This window comes from Cuculus canorus, chromosome Z, assembly GCF_017976375.1.
Source record: "Cuculus canorus isolate bCucCan1 chromosome Z, bCucCan1.pri, whole genome shotgun sequence".
NCBI classification, from domain to species: Eukaryota; Metazoa; Chordata; class Aves; order Cuculiformes; family Cuculidae; genus Cuculus; species Cuculus canorus.
Genome location: NC_071441.1, coordinates 75,015,832 through 75,041,791, shown reverse-complemented (window position 1 = coordinate 75,041,791; position 25,960 = coordinate 75,015,832). Strand labels below are relative to the sequence as shown.

The following is a 25,960-nucleotide window of genomic DNA, read 5'->3' as shown; positions in this document are numbered from 1 at the left end:
GGGACTGCCCTGAAAGAGCTGGATGTGAGCAGGTTTGCAGCAGCACATTCAGGAGGTTGTGTTGTCACGGATGCTTGGGAGACCAGCATCTGCCCAGCTTCTGGGAATGCTTTATGCCCAGTTCAGTGTCTATTATACTGATTAGCTCATCTTTAACATCAGCATGATTATCAGGGAGAAATGTAGATTTTTATCAGCAATAGTGTGATTTGGACCAGTGAAGACCCTAATTATGTTAGCTTCTAGTTGTCACCAAGCATCAGAGGGTGGGGAGGCATCGGCACAGGTTGCCCACAGAAGTGGTTGCTGCACCATCCCTGGAGGTGTTCAAGGCCAGGTTGGATGGGGCTTGGAGCTGCCTGATCTAGTGGGATGGGGTTGGAACTGGATGGGTTTTAAGTTCCCCTCCAACCCAAACCATACTGTGATACTATGAATCTTTAGAAAACTGGAGCCCAAGCAAAATGAATCAGGACATGTGGGGTTTACAGAGCCTTTGGCAAGGTCTGAAAAAGGAATGGGAGCAGGGAAAGCATGGCAACGTCACTTGGAGCCAAGCAAAGACTCATCTGCACTAAAAAAAGTCTCCTAAAGAACACAGTCTCTCTTCAGTGCTTTCTGCAAATTGTACTTGATTAATCAGTTTTCTGTGGGGGTGTTTTCCTTCACTCCATTCCTAACAGCATATTTTTCCATAAGTGATTTTAACCTCGTTGCAGATAATTCATTGCCTGCAAGATCATCACTGCTCCAAAAGGCTGCAATAGTTTGGCTTCAGAAACTAACAACATCCTCTTTGGAAATCCACAAATAACTTTTCAGCCCCACAAAGTTACTTGTTCTTTTAAAAGCAATCATTGTGTATTTCCCCCCTACTCCTACAAAAAGGAGGGTGGGAGTTAGGCTGGTCCTGATCCCATGGAATTGATTGTAGTTTTCCTTCTGGAACTTATTAGATATTTTCAAACCAGGGAGCATTTATGTGCAGTACACCTGTTTCCAATAGTTCCCCACCTCCATAAAGACAGCTGTGAGAGAAAGTCCTCTTCACTCTGGGGAAAACACATTTTATAATAGCTTCGCATCTCCCAGCCAGATGGGATCAAGCTGATGCAGCTACAGCACAGCTCCCATGAGAAATACTACAAAAAGTGCAATTAAAATAATTAGTTATTGCCTTTTTTTTTTTTACCCAGTATGGTAACAAATAAGGAAAAAAGCTTGAAATAGCTGTTCTAGGTATCAGTCCCGTATGGTACTGGATGCTTCCTAGAATTGCTCTAAGCCTTCCCTAGGGCTTTAAAAGAGCTTGTGTGTGCTTGGCCAGTTGCTGGACTAAAGTTCTCTACTACCAGTGGTAACAGGGTAGGTTAAAGCCTAGTAGATTCTCCTGTGAGTACAACAAAATAAAGTGAGTCTGAATTGATAATACAGTGATTTAGATTCTGCTTCCTCCCTTGAAAATTAAGATTATCTCCCATTGATTTAAGCATGTACTAGCTTAGGTTCTGATTAAGCAGAATTTGCCTGATGATTCAAACTTATGGGGGATGTACAAATGAAAAATACATGGCCAAATATGTCCCTGGCACAACTCAGTAAAATCTGGCGTTTTCCCAGTCGTTAGCTGCTTGTTGTTTGAGGGTTTCTCTGCTAACCTTCAAATGGTGCAGCGAGTGAGGATTTCTTTTGTGGGCACGTTTCAGTTCCTTTTCCTGAAGTGTTCATAGTAAATAAAGCAGTGCACCGGGAACTGTGGCCCAAATAATCTAGATTTGTTATTGCCACAGTGGGTGGTATTTATTCTGCAGCCAAGTGAGATGACCAAAGGGTGAAATATAACCTAAAAAACAGGGCAGATTCTCTTAACAATCCTCAGCTTCCCTGAGTTCACTCTCAGATTTCATCCAAGGGCCAAATTATGTAAACATGAGTATTTTTTTTCATTTTATATTCCTGCCACCGTTCCCTGCCAGCCCTCTGGGGGAACCTGGAGGTCAGGCATCTTAGCAAAGGGCATGAAAATAAGGGAATGTTGAATAATAAATGCTTCGGGTCGTGCAAGCTGTTCCTATCTCCCACCTTCCTGACAGATGATTACAGAATAGCCTAACTGAGTAAGTTTTGAGTAGCTCACACAAGTGATTCTGTAAAGCTGTTGATGCTCTTCGCATGGGTGGTCAAACGAGTTTTTGAATCTCAGTAAGCTGTTTGCCGTGTGGCAGGGAGTTCCAAAAGCTACATGCCATGCAACCGGGCTCTTCCCTTTAATAGTTTTAAATTATATAATTTCTGTTCTTTTTAAAGTTCTTTCAGTTCTAGGAGATATGGAATTTTAAAGTACCTGATTTTCTTCTATTGTCTGGAAGTGTAACTCCCCCCCCCCCCCCCCCCCCATTTTTTCAGCTTGGATTGAATATTACTTGGGGGTGAAGAGATAACCATGAGTCCCAGATTTGCCTCATCTTCTTTTGACTGTGAGAGGAGGGTTAATAGTAGAAGTGGGAAGAAGGGTTAGTGAAGGGGAGTGCTAGTCATGTGGACAGAATGCCAGCAGCAAAGCTGGCACATGTTGTTTCGTTCGCCTGAATGTATGTTTTATTCATTTGCTGATGATCATCCACAGTAGCTATGAGAGAGAAAAAAGAGGGCGAGAATATTACTGGAAAACGAGGTGAAATTCCCTAGCTTTGTGCCCCTCCAGTGGTGTGTGGATGCAGGGAATGTGAGTTTCTGTGACAGTTTCACTACAATTAATGGAGGCACTTTCAGTGGTTTAACTATTGAGGGGAAAATAGCCGTTGCTTGCTTCCTTATGTTATTTACTTGGCATTAACTTCCGCTTGTTTTCATGGTCTTTTCACACCTGGCCCTCTCACCAACGTTTAGGCATTCACCATGCGGATACCTGCAAGTGACACAGTCTTCCTAAGCTCCTGTTATGGTCAAGAAAGGCATTTTGAGGGTGTGATTTATTTGACATAGCTTAGGAACTTTAGGATGAAGAGAATTGCTAGTCTCCGTGGAGTGTACTGGCTAAATCTCAGCTAACTTCACAGAGGGTTTTGGTAGGCTCTAGGCACCTACATTTCTAGTGGGAGTCAGGTACGTCTGTGTTTAGCGCTATTGACACCTAGACTTATGGGTTCCCATGGGCTGTATGCGATACTTAACCAGATGATCCTGGGACATGTCAAATACTTCAGGATGGCAGCGCTTCGGGAACCAAATCCTGTGCCCAGTCAGGTGGATTGTGCTCTCGCAGTCCTTAGACTGACAAGGCCATATGTTAAAAGGCAGAAGACATTTATTGCCTTATGGAATAAGTGGAAAGCTTTAGAATCATGGAATCATAGGATCATGGAATGGATTGGAGGAAACCTCAAAGATCACACAGTTCCAACCCCCTGCCATGGGCAGGGACACCTCCCGCTGGATCAGGTTGCTCACAGCCCCATCCAACGTGGTCTTGAACACCTCCAGGGTAGCCACGACTTCTCTGGGCAACCTGGGCTGGGGTCTCACCACACATGCAGCAAAACGCTTCTTTCTAAGGTCTCATCTAAATCTCCGATCTTTCAGCTTGAAACCATTCCTCCTCTTCCTACCCCTGCACTCCCTGATCAAGAGCCCCTCCCCAGCTTTTCTTTAGTCCCTTTTAGTACTGAAAGGCTGTTATAAAGTCTCCCTGGTGCCTTGCATTCTCTAGGCTGGACTTTGTTCATGTCCTTGTTGCTCCTGCAGTACACCTGCACAGCCAAGAAACGCTATGATTGCTCATTCAGAAATGAGGGGAGAGATGCTGAGGAGGGTAAAGATACTCATCTGCATGACATATGGAGCGTAAGGTGAGGTGACTAAGTGGTAGCTGACTCCACCGCACCATGCAGAAATCACAGTTCAAGTGCTGGAAGCAGCAGTGCTTTCACACAAGTGCTGTTTTGCCTTCCCAAGCCAGCTTGGAGAACTTAGCATGGCAGTGTAGCTCTGCCTGAAGTCAGGAAGGAAGCCTGGTGACACATGGAGCTGAGCCCGAACCTCCTCCTAATTAGCAAATGAAAGTTAGGACTGTTGTTCCTGTTGGGATGAGGATAGGGATGAACTCAGCTTTTGGCCTACTGGGAGGAAGTTTAGGGTTTTACATTAAAAAAGGACAGGATAATTCTGCAAAAATAGCAAACTAGGGAATAGTTAATGATTTTTTAATTGAACCTCTTTTAATATTAATAACATTTTAAAAACAGCGGGGTATGAAACACTTGGAGCTGATGTTTGAAGTTGACTTGAATGGATATTGTAGAACCATAACTCTTTCTAGCTCTGTAACTTTTCAGTAGCTGCTGGAAAGTTAGATGCTTGTAACAGGATCGTGTGAGTTCTGGAGCCACAGATGTGCCCTGGTGGGAGAGTGGGATGGCAAGAAAGGGCAACAGACATGAAATGCAGAGTAAATGGCTTTCCTGTGTATTTTAGGGAAGGGTGATGTGCTGGTTCCAGGAAGCAGCTGGTGAATTCAAGTATGTATTTAACATCCAGGCTCAAGCTCTGCTCTGTGTAGGGCTGATCAGAGCTTGCAGGGATTTATCAGGTGTGTGGCCCAGAACCAGATAAGCTTTCCTGTGAAGCTGGTTGCCTAAACTGAGATCATGTGCCACAGCGCAGTGTTTATCGTGAAAGCACTAATAGTTGCAGCACCAGCCAGTTCCTCTGCTTCACTACCTGGCAGGAGCAATGCTGAAGGAAAAGGCATGTCCTTCCTTTGCCCACAGCAGATGAATGCTGTAGGTATAGATGTGAACTACAACTTCCTTGGATTTCCAAGCTGAACGTGTAGTGGTCATAGATTTGTAGAGTCATAGAACAGTTTGGGTTGGAAGGAACCTTAAAGCCCATCCAGTTCCACCCCCCTGCCATGGGCAGGGACACCTCCCACTGGATCAGGCTGCCCAAGGCCCATCCAACCCGGCCTTGAACACCTCCAGGGATGGGGCAGCCACATCTTCCCTGGGCAACCTGTTTCAGTGCTTCTCATAATGAAGAAATTCCTCCTTATACCTAGTCTAAATCTGCCGCTCTCCAGTTTATAACTATTGCCCCTCAGCCTATCACTCCATGCCTTTGTGAACAGTCCCTCTCCAGCTTTCTTGTAGCCCCTTCAGGTACTGGAAGGTCGCTTTAAGTTCTCCTTGGAGCCTTCTCTTCTCCAGGCTGAACAAGTCCAACTCTCTCAGCCTGTCCTCGTATGGGAGGTGCTCCAGCCCTCGGATCATCTTTGTAGCCTCCATATCCTTATGTTGAGGACTCCAGAACTGTTCACAGGACTCCAGGTGGGGTCTCACCTGGAGTGAAAGGGAATAGAGAGGAATAGAGGGGCAGAATCCCCTCCCTTGCCCTGCTGGCTACGCTTCCTGTGATGCAGCCCAAGACACGGTTGGTTTCTGGGCTGTGAGCGTGCGTTGCCGGCTCATTTTGAGCTTCTCATCGACCAGCACCTCCAACTCCTTCTCTGCAGGGCCGCTCTCAATTGCAGGGCTGCTCTCAATATCCAGGGTATCCAAGGCAAGGAGATAGCACCTGAACATGAGCTGTCAGAGGGAATTGGTGACTGTTCCATAGTTTCCTGTTGCACTATAAGGCGTTAATCTCCCTATTGCTTTGTATTTGGTATGGTGCATTTTTCCACCTGGATAACATGAATGGAAAAGCCCTAACCAGGGCAGCATATGTGAGGGATGGGTACAGACCTGAAGGAGGAAAAGCAAGAGAAAGGAGGAACTCACAGACGGTGGAAGGCTAGTAAGTATTCTATTAAAAATAAGCAAGGAACTGTCTACCTACACCTTTTCAACCTTTCCTTTAATTTCCTTGTCTGTTAAACCTTCGAGAAAAAGAGAATCAGTTTATAGGGACAGTATGCAACAGTAAAGCAAATATCCTCTGTAATCTCTTTTTCTTTGCCATGGTGCAAAAAAAAACCAAACCCCATGGAGAATTTCACATTATTATTGCCCCTTTATTAAGCAATTATTTTGTCTCCGATTCCAGCATAGGAGAACAGAGGAGAACTCACAGCATCATTCTTTCTTTGCCTGCTACTCACATAGACTGCAAGGGCCCAGAAACAGTGCTAGTTAAGATTTTTGTTATCACACCAAGGAAGAGTTTTCCTCATTGTTTGGCCAGCTTTTGGACCTGTGAAACTTTCAGTGTGAATCTGGCACCGCAGTTCATTTTCTCAAGTGCTGCATGGGTTGAAGAAGAGGAATACTGGTTTATCTGTGTCATCCACATCTGTGAAATGGGAACCAAGATGACTTCACAAAACTAAGATAAAAAATGCAGATACAATACTTAATTTTAAACTGATCACAAAAAAGGGAATTATCTGATGCAGAATATCTTCAGTGGTGACGTTTTGCTGTTTAATGTCCCAACATGGTTAACCACAGTTGAAAGTTAGATGCATAGAAGAATGAATTTGTAAGACTCTGCACCCAAACAACTATGTTTTTAGCATGCAAGAGCCCTAGATTTATTGTCCCCCTTTACTCAGGTCCAAAGCCTTCCTCTTTCACTGCCACTACCTATTCTGTTGCTGCTGTTTGCTCATCTGGATCTTATTTGTTGCCATTTGACAGAAACTAAAAATGCAGTTCAGAAAATGCTCAACCAAGAGTAATTTGTTCCCAGCAAGACCCCTCTTGCTATATAGTAACGTGAAAGCATCACAATGCCAGGAGACATTTTTAAAAATAAAATGCCCTTTTGCTAAAATTAGCTTTAATTGATTGAAAATTGCACTGAGCCTGACAATCTGAACCATTTATTATTTTTCCTTTCAAGCTTCGGCTTCATGTGATTTAAAGTGCCTGAATTACAGTTCCCACATACATTCCTACCCACACCGCATGAAAAGAACCCCACGCACAAACTTCTTTGCTCCAGAGGAGCTGCTGGATACACCTGGAGGAAAATGAAAAAGCTGATTGAAAGTGAAGTTTAAATAAAGGTGGTGAGGATCGGAATGTTCTGCAAAAAACCCTATTCTGGCTAAGTGCCGTGCTGTGCTTCCTTCTCCTCAAAGGAGAGCTCTCCTGGGGATCTCTCCCTGTCAAAGGCATTTTGTTAATGCCTGCTTGTAAAGCAGTGGATCCCGTAGGCCAGATGCTGTTCCAAGTTGGAGATTAATAATAGGCTGTGGATAAACTACCACTTTGTCTTCCCCATTTTAGGTTTTTAAGGAAAAAACACAACCAAGTGGCTGCACCTGGCTATTTACATAAGGAACCCCTTGCAGGCTCTCTAGCAAGAGTTCAACACCACCTCCAAATAGGGCTGATAAATGTGCAAAGTGTTCTGACTGATGGAAAGCAGGCTGTACTGGTCATCTTGTGCCAGAGAGAAGAAAGGACTAGAAGAAGGTGGACTAGAAGTAGTGTCACCTGTTTGCAGATGGAAGTGTGGATCTGCTGGAGGGTAGGGAGGTTCTGCAAAGGGATCTGAACAGGCTGGACCGCTGGGCTGAGACCAATGGCATGAGGTTCAACAAGGCCAAATGCCGGGTCCTGCACTTGGGGCACAACAACCCTATGCAGCGCTACAGACTGGGGGAAGAGTGTCTGGAGAGCTGCATGGAGGAGAAGGACCTGGGGGTGCTGGTTGACAGCGACTGAACATGAGCCAGCAGTGGTCCAAGGTGGCCAAGAAGGCCAACGGCATCTTGGCTTGGATCAGAAATGGGGTCACCAGCAGGTCCAGGGAGGTTATTCTCCCTCTGTACTCGGCCCTGGTGAGACCGCACCTTGAATACTGTGTTCAGTTCTGGACCTCTCACCACAAGAAGGATGTTGAGGCTCTGGAGTGTGTCCAGAGAAGAGCAACGAAGCTGGTGAGGGGCTGGAGAACAAGTCTGACGAGGAGCGGCTGAGAGAGCTGGGGTTGTTCAGCCTGGAGAAGAGGAGGCTGAGGGGAGACCTTATTGCTCTCTACAACTACCTGAAAGGAGGTTGTGGAGAGGAGGGAGCTGGGCTCTTCTCCCAAGTGACAGGGGACAGGACAAGAGGGAATGGCCTGAAGCTCCACCAGGGGAGGTTCAGGTTGGATATCAGAAAAAAATTCTTCACAGAAAGGGTCATTGGGCACTGGAACAGCTGCCCAGGGAGGGGGTCGAGTCACCTTCCCTGGAGGTGTTTAAGGAAGGGGTGGATGAAGTGCTGAGGGACATGGTTTAGGGAGTGTTAGGAATAGTTTGACTCGATGATCCAGTGGGTCCTTTCCAACCTGGTGATTCTGTGATTCTGTGAAAATAGAAGGTAGAATTGTTCGGCCTGGAGAAGAGAAGGTTCCAAGCAGACCTTATACCTGTACTTGATGGGGCTACAAGAAAGCTGGAGAGGGACTGTTTGCAAAGGCTTGTAGTGACAGGACGAGGGGCAATGGGTATAAACTGGAGAGAGGCAGATTTAAACTAGATATATAGAGGAATTTCTTCACCATGAGGGTGATGAGGCGCTGGCACAGGTTGCCCAGGGAAGCTGTGGCTGCCCCATCCCTGGAGGTGTTCAAGGCCAGGTTGGATGGTTCTTGGGCAGCCTGATCCAGTGGATTGTGTCCCTGCCCATGGCAGGGGGGTCTGGGACTGGATGATCTTGAAGGTCCCTCCCAACCCACACTATTCTATGATTCTATCTATGATAGCAACTGTCAGTGGGTTCAGTTACACGCTTCTTGGAAGTATGTTGTGGAGGATGAACGTTCAGTCAGATGTTCATTCGTGATGACTAGCGGTACTCTTAAAACTGTCAGCTATGCTCGTGCCATGTTTGGGTGTGTTAGCAGGGAAAGCATGGACCACCAGCTTCAGCCTGGGGAGTCATTTAGACTCATGCAACTCTAATGAGGCTCAGGAGTTGCTGCAGTTTCCTGTGTTCAGGTCAGAACAACTCAAGAGCTACCCCCGAGTTTCACTTAAGATCTCACTGCAAGTCCCTACCTGAATCGCGGCCCTCCAAAATTCACTGCAGCCAAGAGCAAACCAAAAATTTTCTTTTAACCCTCAAAATTTCAGGAGGAGGAAGGTTTTAAAAGATTTAAGCTCTGGGGAGGCCTTAGAGCAGCTTCTGGTACTGTAAGGGGCTACAGGAAAGCTGGGGAGGGGCTTTTGATCAGGGAGTGTAGCGGTAGGATGAGGAGGAACGGTTTCAAGCTGAAAGAGCGGAGATTGAGATGAGATCTCAGGAAGAAATGCTTTGCTGTGAGGGTGGGGAGGCTGTGGCCCAGGTTGCCCAGAGCAGTGGTGGCTGCCCCATCCCTGGAGGGGTTCAAGGCCAGGTTGGATGGGGCTTGGAGCCCCTGATCCAGTGGGAGATGTCCCTGCTGATGGCACAGGGTGGAACTGTATGGGCTTTAAGGTCCTTTCTGACCCAAAACCATTCTCTGATTCTATGAACGTTATATGCCATATCATAGTGTTTTTAAAATATTTCAGATTAACATTTTTATTTTTACTTTAAAAATGTTTTGTTAAAATAGTGAAATATTTATTATTTAGGTTTTTCAGCATTAGATAATGTGTACTTTTTGTTTTGACCATGGGAAATATTTGTTCATTGTAGTGTTAATGCTAGAGTATTTTCAGGGAAAAGAAATGTTGAAAGTTTCAGTGGCCATTAAACGTGTAATTTCCACTGACTCCAGCACTGTCCAGGCTTTCATTGGTTCAGCTTTGATAAAGTAGTTGAGGGTTCTCTTTCTTGAGATAGAGGTAATATCATGTTCCTATGCTGAGGGCAAATGTTGAACTTGGAAACCTTTTGACCATTCCATCGTTCTGCCAATATCTCAGTCCTATTGATTTGGTGCTAAGTCCAGGGCTCCCTTGCAGCACTCTGAAATCAAACTAATGCTTTTAACAGGTGATTCCTGTAAAAGAAATGTGGTCCTGTTTCTTTTTCTCTGCAGAAAAAATGAGCTTTCATCACTCTTAATGATTTGCGTGGTTGTTGTGAGCCTGTACAGGATCATAACAATCCCGCTAAGCTCCCTATATTTCCCAGGAATCCAGAAACACCACTAGGGAAGCAAGGCTGTGCCTAACATTGAGCCCAGCTTGGTTTTGCACTTTGCTGTGTGCTTTACCAAGCCTTGCTGTAGGGAACTGTAAATGTGCAGCACTATAGCTACGGCAGCGTCTGCGTTAGCGCTCCCTACCAGCAAGAAGACCTCATACCTTTTCCAACAGAGAAAGCGTCAGCAGTGTAAAAAAGGGATTATTTTATGTACTGGGTCATTTCTCCCCCAGTGCTTATGTGACCTGTAATTGGAAGGAAACTGGTTGTGATTCAATAGATGATGTAGTGTATATGCACTGTACAGACCATATGTTCTCTTCAGAACACTTCTTCCCATCAGGCAGCTCCACAGGTAGAAGGCTTCGTGCCAGCGTGGCCATAGTCATCTCCTCATGGCTTAGCCCAGTTCAGAAGGAAACAAATGTTTACAGCTTAGCTGAATCCTTTCAGCTTCCCTCAGCATCCCAGTTTAAGACATATGGATTTCTGGCAGTGATGGGGGACTAGACATTGTGTTAAGTGCTAGATTATGCTAATAAATTCATGTTTTATATCTGCAAAAGAACCGATATTGATAAGCATATGTTTATGAGTTTCACATTCAGCAAAACCTTTCAGGCATATACCTACGTGCCAGTGTGTTGCAAAATCAGGGTTCTAGCAGTTGACACAAGCATCGTAGAAACTGTAAATAGACTTGATTTAATTTTTTTTAGGGTAAAAAAAAAGATAGTAGAGTGAGATATAAAAAGCATTCTGCTAAAACCTTCTAGAGCCCATAGTATTTAGCTGTGCTGTGTGTTCTTAAATCTGCATAGCACTCATGAGGAAGAGTGAAGAGTGACTGAGCAGGAAGGGAGAGAAAAAAAATCATAGAATTGGAGAAGGCTTGGAGTTTGAAGGGACCTTAAAGTCCGTCCAGTTCCAACCCCCCTACTATGGGCAGGGACACCTCCCACTGGATCACATTGCTCAAAGCCCCATCCAACCTGGCCTTAAACACCTCCAGGCATGGAGCAACTACCGCTTCTTTGGGCAACCTGGGCCAGTTCCTCACCACCACAGGAAAATACTTCTTCATAAGATCTCATCTCAATCTCCACTCTGTCAGCTTAAAACCATTCCCCCTCATCCTAGCCCCACGCTTTCTGATCAAGAGCTCCTCCCCAGCTTTCCTGGAGCTCCTTCCAGTACTGGAAGGCTGCTCAAAGGTCTTACCAGAGCCTTCTATCCTAGGCTGAATGACCTCAACTCTCTCAGGCTGCCATATGGGAGGTGCTCCAGCCCTTAGGTCATCTTTGTGGCCTCCTCCAGACTCTCTCCAACAGATCCATGTCCTTCCTGTGCTGAGAGCTCCAGAACTGAACAGATTAGTCCAAGGTGAGGTCCTGAAGGGGAACAGGAAACATGTTTTGCTTTACCCTGAACCTGTACGGTGCCGTAAGTTTAACATGTTCAGTTGTTTATACTGTGATTTAAACAACCAACAGATAGATCTTGCTATCTAAGACACTGAATGCCCTTGCTTTCAGCTGAAATTAGCATGCATAATCAGTCAAACACTGATTCAAATGACGGGTTCAGTAAAAGGTGCTTAAGGAATTTCCCAATCAGACCTGTTTTATTTGCATTAAAAATAAACTGCATCTTAGAATTAAGTGCTGCACACTGTCCTTCCAGCAGAGAGACAGATGTGCTTGTTCCCTGCACAGAGAGAAGTAGAGTCTGACTCCTAGCAGGTTTTGCCCTTTCGCTTATTCAGCTTTCCTTTTAGGAGCTTCAGAAATGTGGTCTTGGTGGTTAGCCAAGATTTCGTTGTCTTTGGGATCCTATGTCAACCTTTTTTTTTGGTGTTTAAATTCAGTTCTGCTTCATTTGGACTTAAGAGCAAACTATGAACTCCCATTGGAGGGTATCACTGTCTGGAACATGTTCATGTTTGTGTTAGAGAGCTGAGAGTCTCACTGCTCAGGCTGGAGGAGTTCTGTGCCATAGATTATCTCTGATGATACTTAGCAAGCAGCTCACATACAACAAATAGAGGCCAGTAAGGTGTAAGCCAGAGTGCTTCTGGCAGCTTCATGTTATGATACGCTATGAGCAGTTCCATTCTGCCACTGCTGCTTTAGCCTCCAAAGCCTGTCCTCCGAGAAACAATGCAGGAATATCCTTTCTTAGCTTGTACATGTCATGCAACTCATCCGTCCCTTTCTCTCAATCTCATAAGAAGTATTTTGAGGGCCTAATACTAGTTAAGTCATACTCGATCAAGTATCACCATCATGGTGATGAAAGAGATGCTATTTACTGGGTTCACGTGCTCTGGCATGAAGGTGAGTGGAGTACAGCGTGATGTGGCCCCGACTCCCTGCATGTCACCAGTGTCGCTGCAGCTGCCTTGCCCGTAGCAGGGCCAATGCCTATGTGACCAGCAGACACTGCTGTGTACAGCAGCTGAAGCTCGGTCATGCTCAGCGAATACGTTTCATACGATCGTAGAAGGCTGGATCAAGTCCAACTGTCAGCCCAACACCACCTTGCCTACTAAACCATGTCTCAGTATGCCACATCTACATGTTTTTTGAACACCTCCAGGTTGTAAAACAATGAAAAAAAAATATATCAAATTGTTATTTACAGGGGTGTGATGCTTGCAAGGAGGCCAGTAGCCGACAAGTCAGACTCTCAAAGAGCCCCTGGGAAGGATTGCTGACATTGCTCATTAACCCTTCTGCATGCATCACGTGAATATTTTCACTCACAACAAATGTTGCAGGCAACCTTCAGTAACCTTTGAAATCTGTCGATAGATGTCTTATTTCTTTATGCTTGCACAGAGCTGCTCTGCTCCCAGTTCTGCAGTGTTGTCATAGTACTGGGATGAAGGCAGCAAACAGATTTCTTTTACAAGTGACATCAAGAACGCTGCCTGCGCAAGATCTGGCACAAAAAAACCCCTCTGCTTGTAACACACATCTTTGTATTTTGCTTTTTTAGCCATGCAGCTCTCATGCACATAAGCCGCTCAGGTGCTGTATCTTCTGGCCAGCTCTGATATAACAGAGAAGAATGAGAGGACGCAGAAAATCAAAGACTGACTGAGAGCGCTTGGCACTTCTGGGCTGTTTACTGCAGCTCAGGCTGACCCATCAATCCAGGAGAAAGAATAGCTGCTAGGCTTATGAGTTTGGTACACAGCACAGAGATCTCAAGAAAAAGAAAAAGAACACTTTGAGTAGAGAGGATTAGAGGAAGAAAGACTGAAAATATTTTCGTCAAAACCTAGGTGATATGAACACATGCAGGACAGGCATCACACCTGCAGAAGGTCATAAAAAGCTAAATTCTACCCCCCATACTTCAGTGTTAGTGTAAAATAACTCCTGGAGCAACTGAGACAAACTTCTTGGAGAAGATTTTCAAAGCTATCAGTAAAAATCCAACATGTCAAAGAATTAAATACCTTTTTCCTTCACATTTGCCTTTTCCTCTCAGCTTCCCCATTCAAATCTGCCCGCGCAGTGTCTGTGGGGTCCCAGCCTGGGATTTACGATAGCCACACCGCTTTTCCTGTAACTGAGAAGAGTGTGCAGTTTGATCCATCTAAATGGTTCGGTTCCTATATGGAAACATTCTGAGAGTATATGGGCTTACATGATCTGATCGTTAAAAGATCTGATATATTGGGCCCTAGAGCTGATGACTGTGACAAGAGGGAATCAAACTGCTTTTCCTATTTAATTTGCAGTCCCCTGGTATGTGTATTATTCCCAGTACAGTACAAATCAGTGCATCCAACTCAGTCATTTTTCTAACTGAAATATTATCTTCCTGAAGCACACAATGGTAGGTTTCCAAGGAAGTGCTGGTACATCCCTGCCCTCCTGTTCTCCTTTTCCCTATGTATCCATCACTGGCCACTGTCAGGGTCAAGGCGCTGGGCTGGATGACTTTGATGTGAGCTGGGATTACCACTCTTTTTATATCACAGTTTTATATCTGAAGCATTTAGCAGGGTTCACGAGTGAGCATGTGGGAGCTTTGAAAGGGACTTAAGGAGGACACCTTAGAGCCTGGATCCCTAAACCTTCTCTGCAAAGTCAAGGGTATCAGAAGGGCTGGATGTCCTATGGGGATTCTGGCTTGCAGGAATTCAGGGCGACCAGGGTCCTTCCTCTAACACTTCTGTTACTTCTGTTGCTTAAAATTAGGTAAGGCAAAGCCTTCTTTAGCCCATAATTGTCTTGCCGAAATTGCCATAGGTCATGCTGAGGACTAACCCTGGCTTCAGGAAGTAGGTTGAAAGGGTTGTGCAAAGTTACGTTTGGCCCTTCTTCCCATGCAGCGCCAATTACAGCTGAGATGAAGTACAGAAACAGTCCCTGTTCACTGCTTCGCACAGCTGGGCTGCTGGCACGCTGGAACGTTTTGCATACGCTGATTTAACTGTTGGAAAATTTATTCATACAAAAATCTTCCAATTATTTTAGACAAAGGATTTTTTCCCCCACATTTTGTTGTAAAAATCCTTTTCCAATCTGTTGTTATTGGGGCAAGACAAGTTCCTAGCCAGGACATTTCATTCATGGATAAAGCTTTCACTGGAACTTATTTTAAGAAGATAAAGGTTGGGGGCAGATTTTACTCCCAGTGAAATCAGCAACAAAACTCCCTTTGATTTCCCTGTGAGCTGAATTGAGCTTCTCCTGACAATGGGGAGGATTTAAGAGGAGTTACGATGGCCGTAGACAAGGTCTTGTCGCCTTGCCCTCTCGAAAGAGAACTGTTTGTGGGAAGGAACAATCAGAATATTTGTCTCTTTAAATGAATGGTTCTTAGAGCCTGCACTGAGAGGCAGTCTCCCTCTCTGCGGCTGTTAGGCTACTCAGAGCCTCCAATAAATCAGCATGCAGGAACGGAGACTGCTGTCCTTGAAGAGATGCACAGTGACCTTGCTTGTGCTTACTCCAGAGGAATAACCAGGGGAAATTCAAGAGCCCAAATAGTGAGCGGTATATGACTAAAGGCACTGCATTCTGCCTGCAAACGCTACGATACCGAAGGCATGCTTGCTACACAAAATGCAGCTTTCCTGCTAGCCTGACCAGATTGCTGCTGTTGTTTTTTTTTTTTGCAGGGGACTGAATGAAATCCTCATGATCATTACATGCTTATTCACTAATAGCACACTCCAGTCACGTCTCCTCGCAAGCACAATTCGTTGTAATCACTGAGCAGAAGCAAAGAAGAGCTGATGATTATGTACTTCCAACGCGGGTTGCCGGAGCCCTGTGTTTGCCATTGGCTGCAGTTTTCTGGTTTATTTGCAGCTTCCCCCATCTGGAATATGAAAATGGGATTGAAATAGATAATTACTAGCAGCGGGTTTTTGAGAGAGGTTTGGAGGGAACAGAATGCCTCTCGCACAGTACAGGGTGCCTGCGCTGAAAGAGCTCTGAGAGATGATTTTAGATGTTACCCACGTCTGAATCTCCTGGAAACTTTACCATGGAAGCAAGCCACTGCGCACAATTCTGGAGCTGAAGGGGCAAGGAAGGGGCAGCAGGGCCAAACAATGGGATACCTTGTCCTTGGATTCCTCAGAGAAAAAACAGTAAGCACTCCCCTCCGCTTCCCAGCAGAAAGGGCATGAAGGTGACAATGAACTGAATTTTACCCAGTGGAGCTTCAGTGGCTTTAAAGAAGGATGGGGTACACTGACCCTTCTTCAAGCAGGGATTTACTGGGAAACAGAACTTTGTTCTTCATATTCATCTGCGCCTTTGCCGTGGTCACCTTGCTGCAGCAGATCCTCTATGGAAGAAACTATCTCAAAAGGTAAGGGGGGATTTTGAGGGTATGGGAAAAGTTGTCTGATCAGTCTGAATGAAGACAGAGATCCAGTTGTACCACTGTAACAGTTCAAACCACTTCTCAGTGTTGTGCTGGTAGTGTTAATGCCTTGTCAGTGTGGGAAGGTGCCTCCACTATCCGTAATGTCTGTTAGATTATTAATAAAGGAGAATGTTAGGCAGACTATAATTTGTATTTTTCTTAGATTGTGTTCTAGTCCTCAGCTGCTGTAAAAATCTAGGTCTTGCTTAAGTTAAGCGGGACTGACTTGTACCACCTGAGTATTTGCCCTCGATCAGACCCTGCTTTTCCCCCTATGTAAATTCAAGCTGAAATGGCTTGCGAGATTGAGTTAAGGTAGCACACTCATTGCCTAAACTTTATTGTCTTTAGTAAAAAGGATGCGAACACAATTCCTAAAATCTCAGTGACAATATTAGTGTTCCAAATAACAGAGGGAGCACTTTATTTTCTTTCGCTGCTGTGTTCTCATGAATAACTGCTGAGACTGCTTTGTTGTAAAGCACATCAGTCTTTGATCTGAGAATGCTAGTGCTTTTTTTTACAGCCAACACCAGTGGCGATCTTCAAGTGTTTAACCTTGACCGCTGCAGAGTTTATTTTAATTAAATCTGATTTGAGGTGCTATGATTGATACGGTTTTATAGAGGGGAATGTTTCTTTTACATACTTGGAGGTAAGTGGGTTTTGGTAGCCTAGGCAGCTGCTGTGGATTTTTTTAGTGGAATTTAGCTACATTTTTCTGGATGAGATCAATGGTTTGGTTCTTGCCTGATTTGCAACTTTTGTGGTTGTTTTCCTTGTGCCAAGAGCAAACAAAATGCTGACAAATCAGCAAATGTTTCTCACTCGTTGGAGAGAGCAAGCATGGCATTAATATATATAGACAGGAGTGTTGTAGTTTATCCACAGAGTGATTTGTGTGCCTTGCTTAGCAGTGGGGCCTTGGCTGGAAGACTCAGTCTGATTTTGGGGACCTCACTTCCAGAAGGGGGTGACTCAGTTGGAAGGAACCAAAGATAAACAGCAAGAATGAGCAGAGGTGTAGAAAAAATGTGCTTAGCTTGGAAAAAAATTGAGGAAGATAAAACAGCCTTGAAACAGCCAAGCAATATCTGCCCAAATGAAGGTAACAATCATATCCCTATGAAGTCTCATGAGATGACGAGAAGTCATGAGCTTAACTTGCAGCAGGACAAATTTGGCTTTAACCACAAAGGGAAACTTTTAAAGAATAAAGCTGCCTAAGGATGAGAAACTCAACACAAGCTGGCGATATGCACTTACAAGCCAGAAAACCAACTGTATCCTAGGCTGCATCCAAAGCAGTGGGACCAGCAGGGTGAGGGAGGGCATTCTGCACCTCTGCTCGGCTCTTGCGAGACCCTACCTGAAGCCCTGTGTTGAGTTCTGGAGCTCTGAGCAGAAGAAGGACATGGAGCTGTTGGAGCAGGTCCAGAGGAGGCCATGGATATGTCCGGGGGCTGGAGCACCTCCTATATGAGGACAGGCTGAGAGAGTTGGGGTTGTTCAGCCTGGAGAACAGAAGTCTTTGGGAGAACTTAGCCTACCAGTACTAAAAGGGAGCTCCAGGAAAGCTGGGGAGGTGCTCTTTATCAGGGAGTACAGGGATAGGACTAGGGGGAATGATTTTAAGCTGAAAGAGGGGAGATTGAGATGAGCTATTAGGCACAAATCATAGAATCATAGAATCATAGAATCACTAGGTTGGAAGGGACCCACTGGGTCATCGAGTCCAACCATTCCTAACACTCCCTAAACCATGTCCCTCAGCACTTCATCCACCCGTTCCTTAAACACCTCCAGGGAAGGTGACTCCACCCCTCCCTGGGCAGCCTCTGCCAGTGCACAATGATCCTTTCTGTGAAAAACTTCTTCCTGATGTCAAGCCTGAACCTCCCCTGGCACAGCTTGAGGCCATTCCCCCTTGTCCTGTCCTCTGTCACTTGGGAGAAGAGCCCAGCTCCCTCCTCTCCGCAACCTCCTTTCAGGTAGTTATAGAGCAATAAGGTCTCCCCTCAGCCTCCTCTTCTCCAGGCTAAACAACCCCAGCTCTCTCAGCTGCTCCTCGTCAGTCTTGTTCTCCAGCCCCTCACCAGCTTCGTTGCTCTTCTCTGGACACACTCCAGAGCCTCAACATCCTTCTTGTGGTGAGGGGCCCAGAACTGAACACAGTACTCAAGGTGTGGTCTCACCAGTGCTGAGTACAGAGGGAGAATAACCTCCCTGGTAATAAATGTTTTCCTGTGAGGGTGGTGACACCTTGTCCCAGGTTGCTCAGAGAAGCTGTGGATGCCCCATCCCTGGAGGTGTTCAAGGCCAGGTTGGATTGGGCTTTGAGCAACCTGTTCCTTTGGGATGTGTCCCTGCCCATGAACTGGATGATCTTTGAGGTCCCTTCCATCCTAAACCATTCTGTAATTCTAGGAGGTGATATAAAATCTCCATCTTTGGCTTTGAGAACTTGAAAAGTAGATAAGGGTAGTACCAAGCTGCCTTGGTTTTGAGAGACCTTCAGGTCTCGTATTGCCTTATTTTCTCAGTTATTCCCATTTGTCCTAGAGGCCTTGAAGCCCTACCAATAATTGGGGTTTTTTTTAAAGTTGAAATGACTGCAACAGGATTACAACAATGAAAATTAAATACAAAGTATAGATTGAAATGAAAAACAGCAAAGTAAATATAAAATGGTGAGAAGATGCAAATAAAACTCTCCCACTGAGTGGTCTCTGTGGCCAGCCTCTGTCCTGCTTTGTGCCCGGGAGCCTCTCCTGTCATCAGCGGACTGCAGGGAGTGCAACAAAAAGGGTGATGTCTGGTTCCCAGGCTTGCTAGGAGAAAATCTGGTTCTGAGTAGTCTGTCATCAAAGGGGCTTAAGCAGGGAGGTGCACATACATTTTGTCACTTCGACTGGAAAACACCGTTTATTTAATTTTTTTTCCAGCTTGTAGAGATTTGTTTCTTTCCCTGGTTTTTAATAAAATGAGAGCCTCAAAAAGGGTACCCCCGCCAGCGCAGGGAAAAAGCACTTTAGCTCCTTTCTGGTGGTAAGTGGTGCTTCCCATTTTCCGTGGAAATAAAAGTGCAGGATGAGGCAGTCTCAGGCTGTGGGTTATTAATCATAGAAAGGTGATTTACATAGCAGCCCACATCGTTAACATAATATTATCATAAAATAAAATAAAAAGCACTTCTTCACTTTTTCTTTCCCTCTCTTGTGCTTGTGTCCTGTGTTACGGTGACCGTTCCCGGGCAGTCTGATGACTAGTCTACTCCGTGAAGGGGTAGCTGTAACCTTTAATTAGTCTTTTCTTTCACAAACCTCCCCTGTTAAATCCCGTATTAGAAGCTGATGCTGGCTGTGGGGCTGCTTGGACATGTTATATCTTGCACCTACAGGGACCATGGTGGAGCTGGTGGTTTTGGAGAGCATCCTTGCAGGGAGGAAGTGCGATATTTATAGCTTTGGTGCCGCTTGCCAAGCTGGATGCTGCCTAAACCTAAAGCCATTTACTCGCTAGGATTCAACACGCTGCTTGTTTTGTGATAGCCTTTGCTTGCATGCCAACATCTGCAGCAATAAGAGGCCTCTGAACCTCTTCCTAAGGCAGAGAGAAGAAATTCCCTGATGTGTTTATTGAGACCTGAATATTGCCCTGAAGTACTATTCCAGTAAATGTAAAAGGCTTTTAAGCATAAATATAACACAGGGTTAGCTTCTTTCACACAAGAAGGTGGTGGAAATGGGTAAAGGCCAGTGAGGCAGGGGAAACTGGCCTAAAAAGAGCGGCTTGGGTGCGATGCAGAGGACAGCATAGATGAGACACTGGTCCCAACAAGCAGCGTGGACAAAGGCACTGTTTTCTGGGAGAAAGATGGAAGTTAGCTGTATGTCTGCAAGCTGTGCCATGCCACTTGCCCTCAGAAGCATGAGATGGGCTGGTTTTGCTGCCGTACAAACCCACTTGAAGCTCTCCATCGAAACTGCCGTGGAAGCTCATAGTCCTGCGTTTGCCTGCGGCCGCGCTCCCAAAGCCTGGCTGTGGAGATGGCAGAACTGCAGGCAGGAAAGGATTCTCCAGGAAAGAAACTCTGCTCAGTGAAATGTGTAAGGGACCCAGCCTCTGGTCAAGCCTCTTCCCCCTTTATGAGATATTGATGACCTCCCGGCATTGCTGGAAGACGGGGAGAATGTAGAGACTGAATTCCTAGGTATTCACACAATTTTCACCCACCATATAATGTTCTCTGCTACTTCCCCTCCTGTTCGGTACTGTGCCATTGGAAAGCAGAATTCTGCCCCCCCCCCCCTTTTTTTTCCTTTTTTTTTTTTTTTTCCCAATTTTCCTGCAAGTGGGGTGGATGTGGGTGCTCTCAGCAAGGCCAATGTCTCATCCCCATAGTAGCAGCTAAAGTCCTAACGAGAGAATCAAACTGCAAGCTGGAGGATGACATAGGGAAGCTCTGGTCTCTGTAGCTCCTGATCTTGAGTAAAAAAGATGATGAAATGAGATATAATTAAGGGACTTTAGTACAGATCTCTGGGGTAATTATTTTTGTTTTAGGATTAATATGACGATTAAACATCCTCTGCATTGATCTGCTAAAGTAGGTTAAATGCTGTGGATTTCTGCTTCAATCCAGAGCTGCTGCTTGTTCTTGTATTGACTCATCTTTCCTATGATCGGCTTTCAGCTGAATTTTCTTTTGAATCAGATGCTCAGCTGAGCGCTGGCCTTTTTTTTGTGAGTTCTTATTTGGCCAATGGGGAATAATCCTGGATTACATCAGTGAACTGCCACTACAATAAAAAAAAATGTTTTAATAGTCATTGCCTTCATCTCCCAGCCTGTTGCATATAAGAGATCAATGGGATGGTCTTTCCCTGCTTTGGCAATGGAAGAATATTGGATAAATACTTGTGCATGTGTGTATATTTATATATATTTATATACACATATTGTATACCTACATTCTATTGGCAGGAGATTCACGGAATACTGTTTTTGTAACAGCTTGACTTCTGCATCGGGTGAGAACTGAAAAAGGGTATCTTTCCTTTTAAAAATAAGGTTTTTCAGAGGAGAAATATATTTTCAAAGCTATTGAAGACTTTAAACAAAGACTACCCTGGCGTCTGTCAGAGAGGACACATACAATAAATCAAAGGACCACTCAGCAAGGAGCAGCAAACCTTCCCATGCAGGAAGCCTGCGTTATTTGAAAGCTTTATGTCTTTTAAGCAAAAATAAAACATCACTCTTATGTGTCTGCACCCTATAATTAGTATCAAACTCTCATAACTTGAGGTTATACCACCATTTTGGTATTTTGAAGCAGCTTTTATTCCACAGTTGCCAATCAGTCCCCAAACATCCTTAACTGCACAAGAAATATAGCTTATGATAATTTTTTTTTTTGCACAGCATAAAGCAAAATAAGGAATAAATCCACAGAAAATAAACCTGGGCTACACCTTGAGAGACCATTTAGTCTGTACTGTGCTGTAAGACAAGATCAGATCTTGCTTATACCAGGGAGAGCATGGTTGCAACACGGACACAAAGCCTTCATGTGGCTCGAGTTGTATTTTGTTCGGAGTTCGGCTCTTGAGGAACTACAGCCAATTCATGTGAGTTGAGAGCTCCTGCCCCACACCTGGCATGTGCTCCTCTTCACAGCGACCTATGGAGGTGTTAGCTGTAACCTAAGACATCTATTCCAGTGCTAGAAGTCTCTTTCCATTTAAATACTTTTTACTAGAGAAGAACAGAGCTGAAGGTCACTACTGAGTCATCTCTCCAACACGCAGCCCTGTGCCCCCTCTGTTTCTAACCAGAGTGAAACATTATCCCCATGAAATTACATGTGACCCATGAGTCACCTCATGAATCTCTGAAGAGACTGCAGAGTAGGTCTTGGTTTTGGTTGGTTTTCTTTAGAGGAGAAGAACACTGGAAACTTCAGGAGAGAGCAAAGTCTTGAAGCTGTGTAGACAAATATGTGCACGTATGAGGTGATACTGCCCCTCTATTCCACTCTTATGAGACCCCACCTGAAGGATTGTACCCAGCTCTGGAATGCCCAACATAAGAAGGATATGGAGATGTTGGAACAGGTCCAGAGAAGGGCTACAAAGATGATCCGAGGGCTGGAGCACCTTCCATACAAGGACCGGCTGAGAGAGTTGAGGTTGTTCAGCCTGGAGAAGAGAAGGCTCCAAGGGGATCTTATAGCAACCTTCCAGTACCTGATGGGGCTACAGGAGGCCTGGGGAGGGACTTTTTACAAAGGCCTGTAGTGATAGGATGAGGGGAAATGGCTATAAACTGGGGAGAGAAAGATTTAGTCTAGGCGAAATTCTTCACAATAAGGATGGTGAGGAATTGCAGCAGGTTGCCCAGAGAAGCTGTGGCTGCCCCATTCCTGGAGGTGTTCAAGGGTGGGTTGGATGGGCCTTGGAGCAACCTGATCCAGTGGGAGGTGTCCCTGCCCGTGGCAGGGAGTTGGAACTGGATGGGCTTTAAGGTCCCTTCCAACTCAAACCATTCTGTGATTCTATATGGTCACCACCTTAAAGTGAGTGGATCAAGTCTAGTGTAGCAGGAGAATATCAGGATCCAGCAATGCTGTTCTCACTACAGGGTATTCCCAAGAACATTTCAGAGGGATGGAGACCAGGATGCTGGCATCCCCATCATGCCTAACATTGCAAAGAAGAAGAACTGAATCAATTTTACAAGAGGACAGAAGAGCACTGGAGTCTGTGCTGGGGAGAGCTCAACATAGAGGTGGCAAAGGGATGGTGGGAGCAGAACAGAGAGCTGATAGATGAACACAGATGCCTACAAAGTCATTCCCTGCTGGTCATCCCATTGATTTTGGTTGCTTTACGTAATTCTCCTGACTCCCTATACGGAATAAAAGGAGAGAGTTCACAGGTACGTGTCATGTGAATTAAAGCTCTGCAAAAACTTGCAAACAATCACAGCTCTATCACAGGTTGAAACAGAAACTTTCATTTTAAAAAGAGTCCCGAAACCCAATATTGCCTTCTGCTACTTAGATTTTTTTTTCTGACTCATAATTTTCATTTGCTTTTAAAGAAAAGCATCAAGTGGCTGAAGTTTTAGTACCAGAGCGTGAAGATGTCTCTCTCTTGTGCTCCCTGGCGGTGCTGTCTATGGCTCTTATGCAGAAAACAGACAGAGTTTGAATCCCTGCTCCCCGTGGACTTGCTTTATTTCTAGCCTTGTGTTGCACCTCTGCTGTTAAGATGGTAACTGATCTAGTCTGTGAATTGCCAGCCCTCCTTCATTCTCTATATGACAAAAAATTAATGTAAAGGAAGTCAGTTATTTCAATATTTCAGATGTACAAATTATATTATCCCGAGTGTGTCATTCCCCGTTGTTTTACATTGTGGTCCTTCCTGAGCTCAAACCACAGGGGATGTGAGTCACTACAGAGTGACCTGCTGATGCTTACCACGTTGGCTGTTCCTGTGACTACCTGGCAGTCCCTAATCCAGTTCCCACCAGCCCACCCTGCACAGGAGTGGTTGGTTTGCCTACGATTTGAACCATGTTGGGCTGTAGGACTCTTTAGAAGCTTCTTGCCCCGGAGTGGTGAATTACAGGTGCCCCATTTACCAGCCCGAAGGTGGCCATTATCCTCACTGATTAATACAGAGACAATTAAGTGCTAATTGTATTTCACATAATACCCAGCAGCAGCTTGTTTGGGTCTCTGTCTTTGTTGTGTGGGGATTTAGGCCTACTTTGGCCCATGCAAACAGCTCTTTTTCAATATTTGGCTGAACATCCAGGCTAACTCTGCTTTCTGCACTTTATACAGATCTTTTGCCTCAGTATGACAAAGTAAGGGTTGAGTTTTGCCAATGCCCAGCATTCAGCCTCCGTGAGTCAGAGCCCCTTCTTCCAAAGTGGTAAACCCCCCCGCAGTTTTATTAGAAACTCTATTATGACTTGCTATCAATGTGTTTTATGCTACTTAGAAAAAATCAGCTGCTTGTCCTTGATGTGTACGGGCAGGTACAAAGTTCAATTTTACCTACTTTTCTAGAAAGCCAAACCCCAAACTCACTCTTCTTGGTTTGAGCTGTGCTGTACCTGAGTCCCCCTCAGCCGCAGCTGTGAGTGATCACATCCTCGACCACTCACCTCCATGGCAAATTGCAGACCTCCTAGTAATTCCATCTTTTATTTTTGACCTGACTGGAGTTTCCTGATCATTCTCACACTTGCTGAATTCGTTTCAGACATAATCTCTGTGCAAAGCTTTGTGTTTTCTTACTTCTGCTGTGTCGCGTTCTTACCCTTGATTGCTTTTTCATTTCATTTCTCATTTTTTAATTCGAGTGTATTCATTGCTCAGCAGGCCATGCCTCCCTCAGGCGAACTGTGGACTTAACCTCTCATTTCTTTGAGGCATCCGTACCCTCTGTTGCTTGCATCCATTTTGCTTTTTCATCAGCCCCACAGACAGTCTCTGTCCTTCCACGTCCTCTTTATTTAGCTAGTTTTGTGCTTCAGTTCTCATGATGAAAACCTTAAAAGCAATCTCTCTCACTGGCACTTTCCGTCAGAACAAACACAGCCAAAGCTAGGCTTTTCACAGTCCCATCTGGAAATATTGGGCAGCCAACAGTTTGGAGGAGTTGCACAATTGATAGAAAGAGATTGCGCCTTTCATTTCTGTGCACGGAGAGAGGGAATATTGCCTACTCCTGTGGCTGATACTGGGTATGGACGCATTGACTCTAAACGGCGTTCTGTTTGGTATCTTCAGCATAAATCCTCAGTACAACTTGGGTTTTGTGGATATGTTTACAATGAAGAATATAGTGCAGTTTAGGGACACTTGACCTGGTGCTAAATATATGACCTTTGGAAACACGAGATGCAAAGCAATTAACTCAGACAGATCTCTAATGCTATGGTGAGATTGCTCATGGTACCCATGCTGCGTCAGGTATCTCTGCACTGACCTGCCATCTCAAATGTCAGAATTTCCTAGTATCTTAAAATATATTGGGATTTCTTGTGAGTGTGCTTGGGGCTTGATTGGCCTTTGTTCTCGAAAAGCAAACAGCTTGTCTCACTGTAATAGAATCACAGAATTATAGAATAATTTGTGTCACAAGGGACCTTAAAGCCCACCCAGTTCCAACCCCCTGCCATGGGCAGGGACACCTCCTACTGGATCAGGCTGCTCCAAGCTCCATCCAACCTGACCTCGAACACCTGCAGGGATGGGGCAGATACAACTGCTCTGGGCAACTTGAGCCAGGGCCTCACCACCCTCATAGAGAAGAATTTCTTCATAATGTCTAAACTAAATCTTCCCTCTTCCAATTTAAAGCCATCCTCCCTCATCCTATCACTCCATGCCCTTGTAAAAAGTCCCTCCCCAGCTTTCTTCTAGTCCCTCCAGTACTGGAAGGTCTCTATAAGGTCTTCCTAGAGCCTTCTCTGCTCCAGGCAGAACAAGCCAAACTCTCAGCCTGTGCTCGTATGGGAGGTTCACCAGCCCTCTGATAGTCTTTGTAGTCCTCCTCAGGACCTGTTCCAATAGCTCCATGTCCTTCTTATGTTGAGGATTCCAAAACTGAACACAGGACTCCAACTATGCTGTTGTGGGTCTTGTGATTTCACCAATTATTAATGATAATAATATTTAATTATGAATAATAATTACAAGATTAATTGATACTGATTATCTATTACTCCTTAGATGTTTATCTTCAGTCACAAATGAGAAAAGGGAAGACTGTGTTGTTTGGAGAGGTATCCTTTGGTGTCCTTTATGTCCTCATCAGCACTTCATCCTGATTAAGTAGACTGGTTGAATGTTGGTATTGGTTCTATTTTATCTTTCTTGGGAAGTGATTCTAGATCAGGTTTTTCAGACACTGCATGTGAATATCTGATGCAAGGCTTAACCCAAATGTGAAATGTGCTGTATGAAAGAA

At 44.9% G+C, this 25,960-nt stretch overlaps 1 protein-coding gene across 2 annotated transcripts in view; it reads left to right on the top strand.

Moving 5' to 3' along the window:
- Positions 1 to 25,960, top strand: part of ST8SIA5 (ST8 alpha-N-acetyl-neuraminide alpha-2,8-sialyltransferase 5) — an 82,707-nt gene that overhangs the window by 12,369 nt on the left and 44,378 nt on the right. Inside the window, exon 2 of one of the 2 annotated variants that reach the window (XM_054055192.1) lies at positions 15,208 to 15,908. In XM_054055192.1, the coding sequence (XP_053911167.1) occupies positions 15,778 to 15,908 (131 nt within the window). In that variant the 5' untranslated portion in view covers positions 15,208 to 15,777. Of the gene's footprint in view, positions 1 to 14,961; positions 15,909 to 25,960 lie in introns of those variants that run through there. The other variant, XM_009569134.2, reaches the window with a different exon arrangement.